The sequence below is a fragment of the Microtus oregoni genome, unplaced genomic scaffold (assembly GCF_018167655.1).
Source record: "Microtus oregoni isolate MIOR12 unplaced genomic scaffold, Mior012 000083F_ref0000379, whole genome shotgun sequence".
NCBI classification, from domain to species: Eukaryota; Metazoa; Chordata; class Mammalia; order Rodentia; family Cricetidae; genus Microtus; species Microtus oregoni.
In genome coordinates this window covers 170,801-184,241 of record NW_024544543.1, presented here as the reverse complement: position 1 = coordinate 184,241, position 13,441 = coordinate 170,801, and the positions used below count along the sequence as shown (strand labels likewise).

The 13,441-nt window shown below is 46.0% G+C and overlaps 1 protein-coding gene across 1 annotated transcript in view; it reads right to left on the bottom strand.

The window, feature by feature from the left end:
• LOC121441899 (FH1/FH2 domain-containing protein 3-like) overlaps positions 1-13,441 on the bottom strand; it is a gene marked incomplete at its 5' end in the record, with an annotated part of 239,631 nt that overhangs the window by 124,285 nt on the left and 101,905 nt on the right. The window contains 2 exons of the mRNA XM_041643264.1: positions 2,142-2,383; positions 8,054-8,197. Coding sequence (XP_041499198.1) covers positions 2,142-2,383; positions 8,054-8,197 — 386 coding nt within the window. The remainder of the gene's footprint in view (positions 1-2,141; positions 2,384-8,053; positions 8,198-13,441) is intronic.

Genomic DNA, 13,441 nt, shown 5'->3' with positions numbered 1-13,441 from the left:
TACAGACGAGCACCAAGTATGTCCAGGGAGTTCACAGGCATTGCTTCCCAGGCCTCCAAAAAATGGATCCTAACAGCTGCTTGAGTCTGAAGTATAGTTTAAGTCACAGATGTTGAGCAGGGGACATTGCTAAGCACACAGGACCATTCCCCCATCCCTTTCTTTGCCATCCTTTCCCCCATTGCAGTCTTGTCTTGAGGAGAACTGCACCATGGTGATGCCACCCAGCCTCTCTCCAACAGGCTTTATGAACAAAATCATTTTAAAGTTACAAGGTTGTTGGATGTCTTCTCTTTTTAGGTTTATATTTTTAATTTACATTCATTTGCTTATTTTTGCAATGCTAAGGATCAAACTCAGGGCCTCACCATGTGTGCTAGGCAAGCACTCCATGCTGAGCTACATCCCAGCTCTTTTCAGTGTTTTCTATCTTTACAAACTGGAAAACACTTTCCCCAAACACTACAAAATTTACATTAAAGCAATAGCTTCAGCACAATGAAAATTGCATCGCGTTTGAAAAGAACAAAGCAAGCATTGTTTAGAGTAGCATCTCTTCATCTTCTCCCCATCCCAGATTGAATTCCTGCTGAGCTCAGAACTTGGAGATAATGAACTGTTCTCAGGACAGTCCCCCCGAACTGCTGTCATCTTTGCTAGTGTATCAGAAGATGCTGTTACTCAAGTACACAACATAAGGACCTTTTAAAAGCAGAAGAGAAATGAAGAGACCAGAAACAAGCACAGAATCAGACAGTGAAGAACCAGTGGGGCCAACGAGGCTCACCGCACCCCTGCCTTCAGCATCTCCATTGGTTTTTAAACAGTATTCAATTACTGTGTACATTTTCCTCGACCTCCTCTGAGTCAATTCCTCAAGCTGCTAGCTAGGGGCTGTGTATTTTGTGATCCAGGATCTTGAAGAAACTTACCCAGGGCTGAACCACACTGTACCTGAAGCCTTCTCCCAGCACAGCCCCTAGCTAGCAGCTTTCTTATTTTAATCTTTTCAGAAGTTAGGGGTTTTCACTAGAGTAGAGCTGGTCACACGAACTCAGAAACAGGACCATGTCTAGGGCCATAACACAGAAAGAGACCATGCATGCTGCACATGACTCTCAAACCAGGACCACTCCCACTTCCTGGTTAACAGGTACATCTGCACCAGACTGCTTGAGCTGTGCCTTGATGATGGAGATGCTGGGTTATTCTCTCTGCGATGGAGGCTGGGGAAACCCAAATATTCTTGATGATTGACTTTCTAAAGGTGGCCTGATGTACGCTGAGTTATTTTCTCCATCACCATGTAGCTAGGTAAGCTAAATTTGACTCCCAGAAATATTTCCAGGCTGAGAGAGAATGGTGGAACCTTTGTTACTGATACTGATGGGAGCATGATATGCATCCTACCGCACCACCATGAATGGGATGGATGGTCAAGCTCTGTGGTTCAGAAACAGACAGCATCCACCTGGAGCAGCTGTCTCAGGACTGTGAAGCCCAGCCATCCTTCTGTTGCACCTGTTTTCCCCAATCCTTCCAGGCCACCAGAGGTAGAGTCAAGCTTCTTATATTTCTTTTCATCTACCTTATTCTCTTTCCCCAGCTGAGATGTACGGTTCATGAAGATAAAGATCATACTCTTGTTGTGTATGTGTCTTTATACCTTTGTATGGTCCTGACCTATATTGGACACTCAATAAAATGTTTACTGAGTGGCTAAATGATCAAATGAGTAGGTGCTGCATAAAAATAAATATCTTTAAATTTACATATGTATGTTCACATATCTAAAGCCAATCTGAATAAGGCTATATTATCTCAAGAACCATTCCAGTCTCTCATTGCTGTGTGGCATACCATTTATTTCTAGGCCATGGTTTTGTACTTTGGACTCTTTGCTATTCTATAAAATACAAAATGAGTTTGGCAAGGTCCAATCTATGCTTGCCATCAAGAGCAGATTGAGTGGGAAGTTCCCTGGGGGAGGAATGGTTTAGTGGTAGAGGAAAGGAAGGAAGCAAGGCCAGGACACCCTAACCATCTAGTGGGGAGGGAGTCATGGTCAGTACATGTGACTCGCAGTCTCTCTTTCCCTCTCCCCAGTGGTATTCCCTCCCCATCACTGGGGTTGAGCTTACTTTTCACAGAGATCTCGAACTTGGCTGGGTTTGAAGGCAGGAACTGACTGGGAGCAAGGGCTGGTGGGAGCTGACAGTGGGCTCTTGATGTTCTGGATTGAGTGTCTACGGCTCCTTCTGCGGTCAAGGCCCTGGTGCTCACCCACACTGCCACCAGAACACATGCTGGCTCTCCTCCGGTCTCGGTGCCCACTGGGGGGTGGCTCAGCTGTCTCATCACCATCCTCATGCCTGAGTGCCACCTGAAAAAGCAGAGTGTATCAGGCAAGCCAAACTTGAGAGCTTTTTTCCAGTCCGGATTGTGACTGACTATATGTCACCTATAAGTGGATTTAAAACTGCTTTTTTGTTGTTGCTGTTTTCCCTGTATTGAAGGCCTCTACTCAATCTCAAAGACCCCTACGTGTGTCCAGAAGTCAGTTCAATCTGTGATTGCACCGTGCCTGTCACAATGCATTCTATGGATCAAACGGGTATCTGTATAGAGATCTGTATAGAAAGAGAGCTAAGTAAGAAAAATGTATTAAATTTGGGCATATTGTATGTTCTCCAGGACAGGAGAGGTGGCTTCCACAGAAGCAATCACCAGACATTTTCACACCTGTGTTCTTCCCCTGACAGATAGATCAGTCCCCAAGACACACGGCTGATGGACAACAGGTCATCCATCTCCACCCTTCATTCCCTACTTCCTCCAGCCCCAGCATTTAGATAAGATGGATTTCGTGTGACCTATCTAAGTGACGATATTTGAAAATCTTTTGGCCATTTTAGTGCCCCTAGAATTTATTCCCGAACATGGTGTTAAAGGCTTGAGGTGAGAACTGACGAGTTCCCCAAGGCTCATCTCTGCATAGTCTCCCTGGAAATTCCTGTTCTCAAGTGTTCCGTCTGGAAGCACAAACATTAAAAGTGAAGTTCAATAATTGGCCAGTCATGTCTGCCATCAAAACTTTAAAACCCTAAGCAGTGCTGTGTGGGCAAATTTGGGAATGAGAACACCTTCCCAGTGGCAGCACTTCTGAGAGTGTCCAGTCTGTTTTTCCCTCCATTTCTGACAGAAGGCTCTTAGACCATCTGAACTTCCCCTGGCCTGAGCTGTTGACTGTTTCTATTAAGCACACATTTGCAGTGATATGAGAAGGTCTAAATCACAGTTCAGATACTCCTAACTTCTTGTCTAACCCCAAAGGTCCAAAGATCGAGTGATGTTCCTCTCACAGTGCCTTCCCGAGAAGCAGTGTGTGGGGCAGGGTGGGGGGAGTCACTTTCACTGCTCCATGTCGAGGAAAGGGGAGACTGACCAGAAAGTTCTAGTGAAGAGAGGAATCAGAGGCAATGATCTAGGCATCACTGTGATGTGTAATTCATTTGGGAATATCACAGATTCAGATCCATGACAAAACACTTGCCAAAGAGGAAGACAAAGGGGAGGATGGAGGGGGAGGAGAAGGACGGAGGGGGGAAGAGAACAGAGGGATTGGAGGATGAAGGGAGGAGGAGGGAACTGGGGGAAGAAGAGGGAAGATGGGGAGGAGGGGTGTAGCCAGGTGTGGTGGTACAGCTTATAGTCCCAGCAACTAAGGAGGTGAGGCAGGAGTATTCCAAGGGCAGGGCCAGCCTGGACTGTGTAACAAGCCTCTCTTTGTAAAGAAGACAAGAAGGGGAGCTATAGCAAATTATGCTGCAATTATTACAAGATGCTGATATCTTTGATTCGTGTGCTTTTTAGTAAATATTCAGAGATGGGTGGTTTCATTATGATTTTTTTCACAGTATTTTAAGCCTCATTTACTGTGGAAATTTCAGATATATACAACAGACAGGGATGAGTAGAGAATGTGTGATGGTACAGCACCCACAGTCACCCACAGCCACCCATGGTCACCCACAGTCACCCATGGTCACCCACGGTCACCCACAGTCACCCATGGTCACCCACGGTCACCCACAGTCATCAGTTACCCATAGTCACCCATGGTCAGTGACTCAGAGCCACCCACAGTCACTCACAGTCACCCATGGTCACCCACAGCCACCCATAATCACCCACAGTCACCCACAGTCACCCACGGTCACCCACGGTCACCCACAGTCACCCACGTTCACCCACGGTCACCCACGGTCACCCACGGTCACCCACGGTCACCCACAGTCATCAGTCACCCACAGTCACCCACGGTCACCCACAGTCATCAGTTACCCATAGTCACCCATGGTCAGTCACTCAGAGCCACCCACAGTCACTCACAGTCACCCATGGTCACCCACAGCCACCCACAATCACCCACAGTCACCACAGTCACCTACAGTCACCCACGGCCACCACGGGTCACCCACAGTCGTCTCACACTTGTTAGTTCAGAATCAAGATTTGCTCATTTACATGTCACATTTTGCCTTCAAACCCATGGTCAATTTTTCAATGAAATGTCTAAGATTATTATCATCTGTAAATAGTTTAACATATATCCCTAAAAAGATTGCTAAACCATAAACACACTATTATTATCCTGCTTAACATAATAAGATCTTAATATTATCAAATATTAAGATTTGACGAGAGGCGCTAGAGGGGAGCTCTGGGCCTCGTGCATGGTATGCGCATGCTCTACCATTGAGCTACACTGAAGACTGTACAGTGTTAGGTCTCCAGGGACTTAGACGCCACCCTGTGTCATCCTTGAGTCTAGACTTAGTTGTATAACTTGCTCTGAACAATTTGAACATTTTTAATGGGGCTCAAAACCACTACCTCTGAACTTTTTCTGAGTTTTTATCATAATATGACTGTGACCCATGATGGACAGCCATCTTAGTAATGGATGCGACCCTTTTCCACATGGCTGTCTCACGCTTACACAGTTCAGTTCAGCTCTTAGGTGAGGTGCATGTCAGGGTCACAACCTATCCACATAGACACTCACACCTCCTTTCTTCCTTACTCTGTGCCAACCCCTCCCATACAGAGGTTAGGCGTGACCATGCGACTGACTTTCTTTGGCCAGTGAACCATCGGCAAACACGACACCAAGCCTGGAAGTATTTGTGCTAGTCTTGCTTCTCACAAATGTTGCTATCCTGTGAAGAAGTGGGAGTGAGCTAGCTGATCACATGTGGTCTAGACAAGAGCCCAAATCAAATTGAAAACCAGATGATCAAGGCTAAATGAGACCTTTCAGGCCCAGTAAGGCCACCAGGTAGCTGAACCACCTAAAAGCATCTTAGTTGAGCCAGGCCAAATTCCTGATTCCAAGAACCAAGATCAGTGAAGTTTTTTAGACCAGTTGTTTATGGTGTGTTGGGGACACGGCAAAAGATAACTGATACACATTTTTAATCACCGATGAGATGGAAAGCTCTCAGGGAAGGGAAACCATTAGTAAACAAGTTTTAAAAGTAACAGCTATTTCTTAGCTGGAAGTCTCCAGCAGCAAGATGTCTTTCCCCATAGAGAAAGAACATTTTTAGAACCAAAAGTTAACACATCTGATCTGACAAAAGATTTTTTTTATTTTGGCCATTTATGTATTTGAAAAATCACATGTGGCTAAGAAATTTCAACGAATTTAATTAAACATGGATCAAATCACCTTTCTGAAATGGAATTAAATTACACAAAACAAGGCCTGTCCCAGAAAGCCCGAGACATATGGCCACCAGACATCCTGCCCCATAAGGAAGCACCCAAGAAGTCTACCCGAGCTTTCTGCAGGCACTTGAGAAGTTCAAAGTCTTTTTGAGGAAAGTATTGGCTCTGCATGTTGATTCTTCTAGCTCTCCATGCACATATTTAAAATTGGCTGCCTATGTCAGTAAATGTTTTCTAGAATGCATTAACTTTCAGACTGGAATGAGGATCCAGATTCTGTCTGCTACCTAAAGCATGGGGTTGTCACCCTGAGTTATTGCTCGGGCATCAGAATAAACCATGCCTGGAGACACTAGTATCCACATGTGTGATGCTCACAAGAGGGAGGCATCCAAGCCTTTAATAAACTCTAGGCAGCTGTGCTAGGCCCTGGCATTAGAAAGAGGCAGGAGACACAGGACTCAGTGTAGCTCAAAGTGACAGACAGACAGGGTTGTCATGAGAACTGCTGGACAGAGCTGCAGAGACATTCGCTTATGAACAGTGGGAATGGGGAGCAAGACTTCATGGAGATGATACTTAAGGAGTTTGCCAACTGGAGAGTAGGGAAAAGAAACCCACATAAAGTGGAGAAGAAAGTAAAGAAAGCTTCCTCAAATGACCCAATTTCCACATATAAGATACAGGGAAGTTGGGTATAGCTGAACCACCAAAGGCATCAGTGGAGACCAGTGCCATGTCAAGCCTAACTTAACCGTGAAATGGGAGGCAGCAATACCCACCACTGAGCAACCCCGAGAGCTTTGCTTCCCTGAAGATGGACACAGAGGGGAGCTCTCATGCATCCTTCCCATCCCTGCTACTTTGCAGGATTAGCCAATCACATATGCTGACCCATTGCACAGTGATGTAGGTGGGTCTTCTATCTGTTGCTTTCATTGGTTAATTAATAAAGAAAACTGCTTGGCCTGATAGGTCAGAACATAGGTAGGCAGGGAAGACAGAACAAAATTCTGGAAAGAAGGGAAGTAAGGCAGACGCCATACCTCCCCTCTCCAGGACAGACACATGAAGCTCCTGTCCAAGATGGACATAGGTTAGAATCTTCCCGGTAAGCCATCACTTCATGGTGCTACACAGATTATTAGATACGGGTTAAAGCAAGATATGAGAATTAGCCAATAAGAGGCTACAGATGACGGGCCAGGCAGTGTTTAAATAAATACAGTTTCTGTGTAATTATTCTGGGGCTAAGCTAGCCGTGCAGGAGCTGGGCGGGACGAAAAGCAGGCCTGCCTGCAGCTCCTTCTACAGCACAGAACAACATGGAGACAGAGCAGCTCAGGATTCCTTCCCTACCCATCCTTTTATTAATGACTGACAGGAAAGCTGGGGACAGAGTGCTGGTAGGGCACTCACTTACCCAGACACAAAAGAGAAATGGATGATTCTAATACTGTTTCCTCTGTCCTGGTATGACTAACCATGTTTGCAAATGGCAGCTTCCAAATAGGAGCCAGGAACTTTTGACAACTCTGCCTACAAAATACTGTCATATTTGTGTTTTAAATAATGTCACATGGTACAAAGACAAACAGTGGAATTTGATGTTCAATTTTGATTTTTCTTTCCTTGTGACATACCGGAGCAAAGAGAAAAGCACTCCAATAAGGCAAGAGAAAGCCCAGAAGAGAGCACATGCTGGGCAGCGTCATTAAAGCACTGTCTTCTGTCCCAGGAATGGGCATGCGCCTGCAATTCTAGCACTTGGGAAGTGAAGCCAGCAGGATATTTTTGGTATTAAAGGTCACCCTGGCCTCATGTGGAATCTGAGGCTAGCCTGGGCTACATGAAACTCTGTCTTTAACATGGGGGATGAGGTTTTTCTAAAAAATACCCTATGAATTTCCACTTCGCACTGTCCTCCCCCTTGCTTTCTCCTTCAGCCCCTCCCTTCCTCCCCTTCCTCCTCCCTGATCCTGCCTCTCCACCTGATTTCTCCTTGAGTAGAGGTCCTGACAACAGAGCACATGTTCTTCAAAACAGAATAGCTCTGAGTTTTCTCTGTGTCGAAGGTTCGTAAGCTTGAACACATACTGGGGTCTCCTGGAAGGTTTGTTAGGGCAAGATTTCTGGTCCCACTCTTGAGTTCCTGATTCAGGAGGACAGAGTAGGATCTGAAACCTTGCATTTCTAGAAAATTTCTCATGGTGTGGAAGCCCCTTGTACCACACTTAGAACCTGGGCCTGGAGGACATGTGACATCATCCTTTGACCTTTTCTGATGCTGTGGATGACTTAGAAATGGCGCATTTGTTACCTCATAGATATTAAACTGCTCCAGCAAGTCCAAGTCTGTCCCTTTCTTGTTCAAGTGTCTCTGGGACACAGCGGCGATGCCCAGCTCCTCCAAGCAGTCTACCACATCATAGAAGGTGTCTTGGTCGGGCAGTCCTGCCAATGTCTGCAAGAGAAGAAAAGGATACAGCCATATCTTAGGGGAACATCACAAGGCAATGAAGACATGTTCATAGGGTCCAGTGGTCTCAGTTCTAACAACCCACAACAGCGCAAGACACATGACAAGTTCATTCAATGAGGAAATCTCCTGGAAGCCAGCAAGGTGAACTCAGGATTCTTGCCCCTGGGGGCAACCTGCAACCTAGTGGGGGCTGGGAACTCCTGTGGGTGAGTTGTGACACTCATTAGGCTAGCTAGGAGAAGGGATTTAGCAGGTGTTGTCAAGGTTCCAAATCACATAATCCCCCGTGGTAAGTGGGCAAAGCCTTTAAAAGAAGGCGTAGGTCTCCCCTGAGCTCAGGCTGGTTTGGAAGAAAAGAGCAAGACACAATGAGCTGAACAGCTGTCTGGAAAGGAGTCCAGCAGACAACCACAAAAGGCTGCCAGAGTCCATCCTGGCCAGATCTTGACTGTAGCCTTGGAAGACTTTGTGCAGACAACCCAGCAAGGACCTGTCTGAACGCCTGCCCCTTGGAAACTGTGAGAGGAGCAGCGTGCCTTCATTGCTCCAAGTGACCTAGCGTGTGGGATTTGTCACGTGCCAGAAGAAAGTTAACGTGCTTCTAGGTTTGACGTTTCAGTTATAATCAATGGAACAGTGTGGGTTATAATTTGATGATTCTCTCCCATTGAAGTTCAGCAGGGCCTCTCTTTGCTCTGTGAAACTTTGGGAAACATGAGAAATTTCAAAGCAGCAACCAAGAGCCAATAAGACAGAGAGGGGTGGGGAGAAAGCAGCAGACTTTTCTGAGTTCTACCTCTCGTACCAGAGGATAATCTCAGCAGGGTCTGATGTGGGAGTGTCATATATCAATCTGTTGATTTCATTGGTTAAGCAATAAAGAAACTGCTAGGCCCATTTGATAGGCCCACCCTTAGGTAGGCAGAGTAAACAGAACGGAATGCTGGGAGAAAGAAGCTGAGTCAGGGAGTCGCCATGATTCTCACACTCCAGACAGACGCAGGTTAAAATCATTCCTGGTAAGCCAGTTCGTGGACTACAGCAGATTATTAGAAATGGGCTAGTCCAGGTGCGAGAGCTAGCCTAGAAGAGGCTAGATAGAAATGGGCTAAGCGGTGTTTAAAAGAATACAGTTTCCGTGTAATTATTTCGGGTAAAGCTAGCCGTGGGGACGGCCAGGTGCCGGGGACGCAGCCCACCGCTCCTTATTTCAACAAGGGTCCTCTCAGAACACAAGAAGCCTGGAGAGCTAGTGCGAGCCCCACATCTTACATGCCAGGGAGATGAAGGCTCAGGGAGGAGAGGGACCAGAAATTACTGTAGACTGTGGGGAAGCCCCTCTCAGGGCCACCAGCCCAGCCTCCACACAGGTTATTCCAGCCTGGAATCCAGGCCCTGCTCTTTGGCCCCTATTTATTTCCCTGCCTTTGGATTTCTAAGAAGACCACATGGATTTGAAATTTATTTTCAACATGTTAGTTTGCTTCAGAAGACACTGACAGACACTTGCATAGATCACCTCATGGCCCCGATTTCTCTGACAACCTCTGCCAATGGTAGAAAGATTGTCTTTATTTGTACACTAAACAACGGCTTTTAGCTTTTTATGCTGATCAAAGAGGATACAACTCACAATGACTGAGGTCAGAGACGTGATCATCTTGATCACTCAAGAGACCCAAAAAGGGTCCAAAACAGGAGGTTGTGACTTGGAAGCTACAAGAGATACTCATACATGTGGACAGCAGACACCTGTGTCTGCCACAGTGGTGGTCAACTGGACTTTACCTGAGAACGACCAATAACTAGGCCAATGCCACCGCCGCTGCCACCAACACCACCCCACCTGGCATGCACTCAGAGACTCTTATTGTCACCACAAGCTCACCCCCTGGTTTCCAGGAAAACTGTAACATTTATTAAAGGACAAAACAGGAGGGGTGGCAATGCTAGGCAGGAGCATAGAGGGTAACTGGATCCCCCAAACTACGTAATGACCATAGAGCAGGCAACTCAAAGAAGGCAGGCTAGTTGGCCTCCACTCTATCCCTCCACTCCCCCACCTTCCATTTCCATATCTGGCATCAACAGGCAGTGGTGTGTGTGTGTGTGTGTGTGTGTGTGTGTGTGTGTGTGTGTAGGTCAGAGGATTTTTTGCTCCATTGTTTTCTTCAATGACTTTTGATCATAACCTTTAAGATAGGGAGTCTCACTGAGGTAGAAACTCACTATTTCAGCGAGGCTAGCTGACCAATGAGCTTCAGGGATTCACCTAGCTCACACATACCAACCTGGGTGCTTTGCATGGGTGCTAGGGACCTACACTCAGGTCCTCAAGTCCTTCTGTCCTTAAGGCAGGCACTTTACTGACTGAACCATCTCCCCATCCCCATAGTTTCTTTTTCACTTAAAAACCCTGGGGACTAAGCTGGAATTCTATATCTAATTCCCTTGTTTAGAGAGCCAGCTTTTAAATAATGAGACAGCCAGCTCTCTATAATAAACAGTCACTGAGACCTTTGCCAAATAGCAGGAACAGAACTGAAGTTGCAAGTAGCCATTTTCAACCCCACCATGAAAACTGTGAGTTAGAGTTGAACCTGTGGCCCTCCGGTATTCACGCAGGCTGCAATGGGACTGTGGCATTTTCCTCTGTGCAGGAAGGTCCTACATCCTAGACAAAAAGTCAACTTTTCCAGGCTGCCACTCTAATTTGCTCAGCTACCCTCACCGCATTCCCACCTGGGCCTTTCCCAGTTCCCCTGCTTGATCACCGTTGGACACCTACAGCTGGCAAAGACATGACCTTGCCAGAAAGTGCTGGAGGCGTGAGTTTCCTGAGGCTGGGAACGCCCCACAGCTGCCTCACATCTGGCATTCCTGACCTCCGTTTCTTTCAGAGTTTTGTCTTGCCCGGATCTGTCACTAACAATTCTTTACTGGCATTAATCAGAGACCAAACTCTGTCTTCAAAGAAATTTGTCCCTCCTTGGGTTTCAGAGGATTAAAACCTTCACACGGGATCAAACCAGCGTGGTAAAGTCCATGCTCCACACTCTCCCAGGTATCACCCGTGGAAGTCAAGAACTGTGACCTTCAACCTCTTCCACAAGCAAATGGGTAAGTTAGAGAACCCTAGTCTCCCTCAAAGACAGATGGGTGAATATACTGGGGTGTACCTGTGCAGCACAATCATATATACTCCCCAAAGGGAGCGCGTCATTAACATCGACAATAACAGACCCGAGTGAGTTTTATACAGAGAGGAAAGCCAGCCTCAAAGGGTTACGTGCTACAAGATTCCATTTGACCCTGAAAGACATGATTGATAATAGTACATTGATAATTAGTGGTTGCCAAGGGTTATGGATGGGGGTTAAGAAAGATCCATCTAATGTATAAAGAAATAAAATTAAATGTTTAAAACAGTTATCTACTTACCCTGAATTCCACATGATTAACTAGCCTTAGGTCCTAATGAAGCAATGCCTCTTCTCAGAGCTCCCTGGGGTCCTACCATTGCTTCCCCCATCTACCTCATCTTAGTCTATGAGATGACTCCTACATGAGACCCTATTCCAAGCAAGGGCTCTACCCAGGAGGGTTTCGGCTATGGTAGAGGAGGTTTCTGTCTCTTTTTGACATTTCTTTCCCTCAATTCTTTTCAAGACTTGGATAGGGATGCAGAAAGGTAGAGGTTCTGCTTGATGTCTCTGGTAGACAACAACAACAACAACAACAACAACGCCACTCTGGTCTCAGAATCCAAGGCAGGCTAGGGTTTACTGCCTTTTTTAAATTATGAAAATGTCAGTTTTTAAATTCATGTTATTATACCACCATTTATTTTGCTAAGATTGATTCTGGTTAGAAACCACCCAACTTGCAATAGAATTTCCCAGACTTTAGGATCTGGTGCTTTTTATTTTTGTTTTTGTTTATTACATACTCGCATTAACATTCCAGTTTGCTGCTCTGTTTGGTAGCTTGATGCATTTGACTCACTGGAGCCGTAAACATGACTGCAATTCATAAAGCAAAATGAACCCTTGAGTGGGCTGTGGGCTTTTCCAGGAATGGCTGTATCTGTCTGGAATGACCTCTCCAGAGCCTTTTCCACGTGTAAGACCAGCCATTGTTCTAGTTGGCTTGTCTCTTGCTCTAATAAAACACTGACCAAAAGCAGCTTAGGGTTGGAAAGGACCCATTTGGTTTACACTTCCAGGTCACAGTCCGTCACTGAGGCAACCTGGGACAGGAATCTAAGTAGGAACTGAAGCAGAACACGGAGGAACTCTGCCTGGCAGCCTGTCCTCTCGCACGCGTTTGGCTTTCTTGATTCATAGCTTAAGCCCAATTGCCTGGGGATGGTGCTGCCCATAGCGGGCTGGGCCCTCTCACATCCATCATCAGTAGAGATAATTCCCTTACAGACATGGTCATAGGCCAATTTGATCAAGGAAATTCTTCATTTGAGATTTTCTCTTTCCAGGTGACTCATCTTATATCAAATTGATATTAAAAACTAATCAGGATGGGCATAGATGAGGCATTTCAACAAGAATTCCTAGGGGGGAAGCTGTGCCTGCATAGACAGGTGGCTTATTCCAGCTGCAGTGGTGTGGAGGGGTGGCTGTGTCTGTGTAGAAGGGCAGCTGCAGTGACGTGGGAGGATGGAAAGGTTGCAGGTCCAGAGGCCCATTACCTTATACTGGCTAGCTTTACCCCACCTATAGCTGCTCCTTCCCCACCTCTTTCTCAGAACTAATAAATACACTAATAGACAAAAACTGACTAATAGGCAAAACCCTTTTGAAATCTATTAACTTAACCATCACCTAACTCCCACCAACTCAAAAGGCTAAGGTTGCCATGAGCTAGCACCTGTAGCCTGTGGAGCGCTTTCCCCATCCCGCCGTAACCACCTTCTGTGCGTCCAACAATACATTTTAAACTTGCCTTTATTAATGACTTTCTTTGTTTTAAAAACTATAAAGCTTCATGAAGCTACATCCACCTTGGGACATGGAATCTGAATTAGTCTACGTCCCTGTTTCCAGAGCTGTCACTCAAATCTGTGACTAGAATAAACTCATATCCCTTCAAGGTGAGAACTGTCCTTTGTGAGCAGACAGCAGAAGAGCCAGAAAAGAAGGAACAAGCGAAGAGTCTCTGGTTTGTGCCACACCATGTCCAGCAGAGGATGAGTGTTGTCAGCGGCTGACT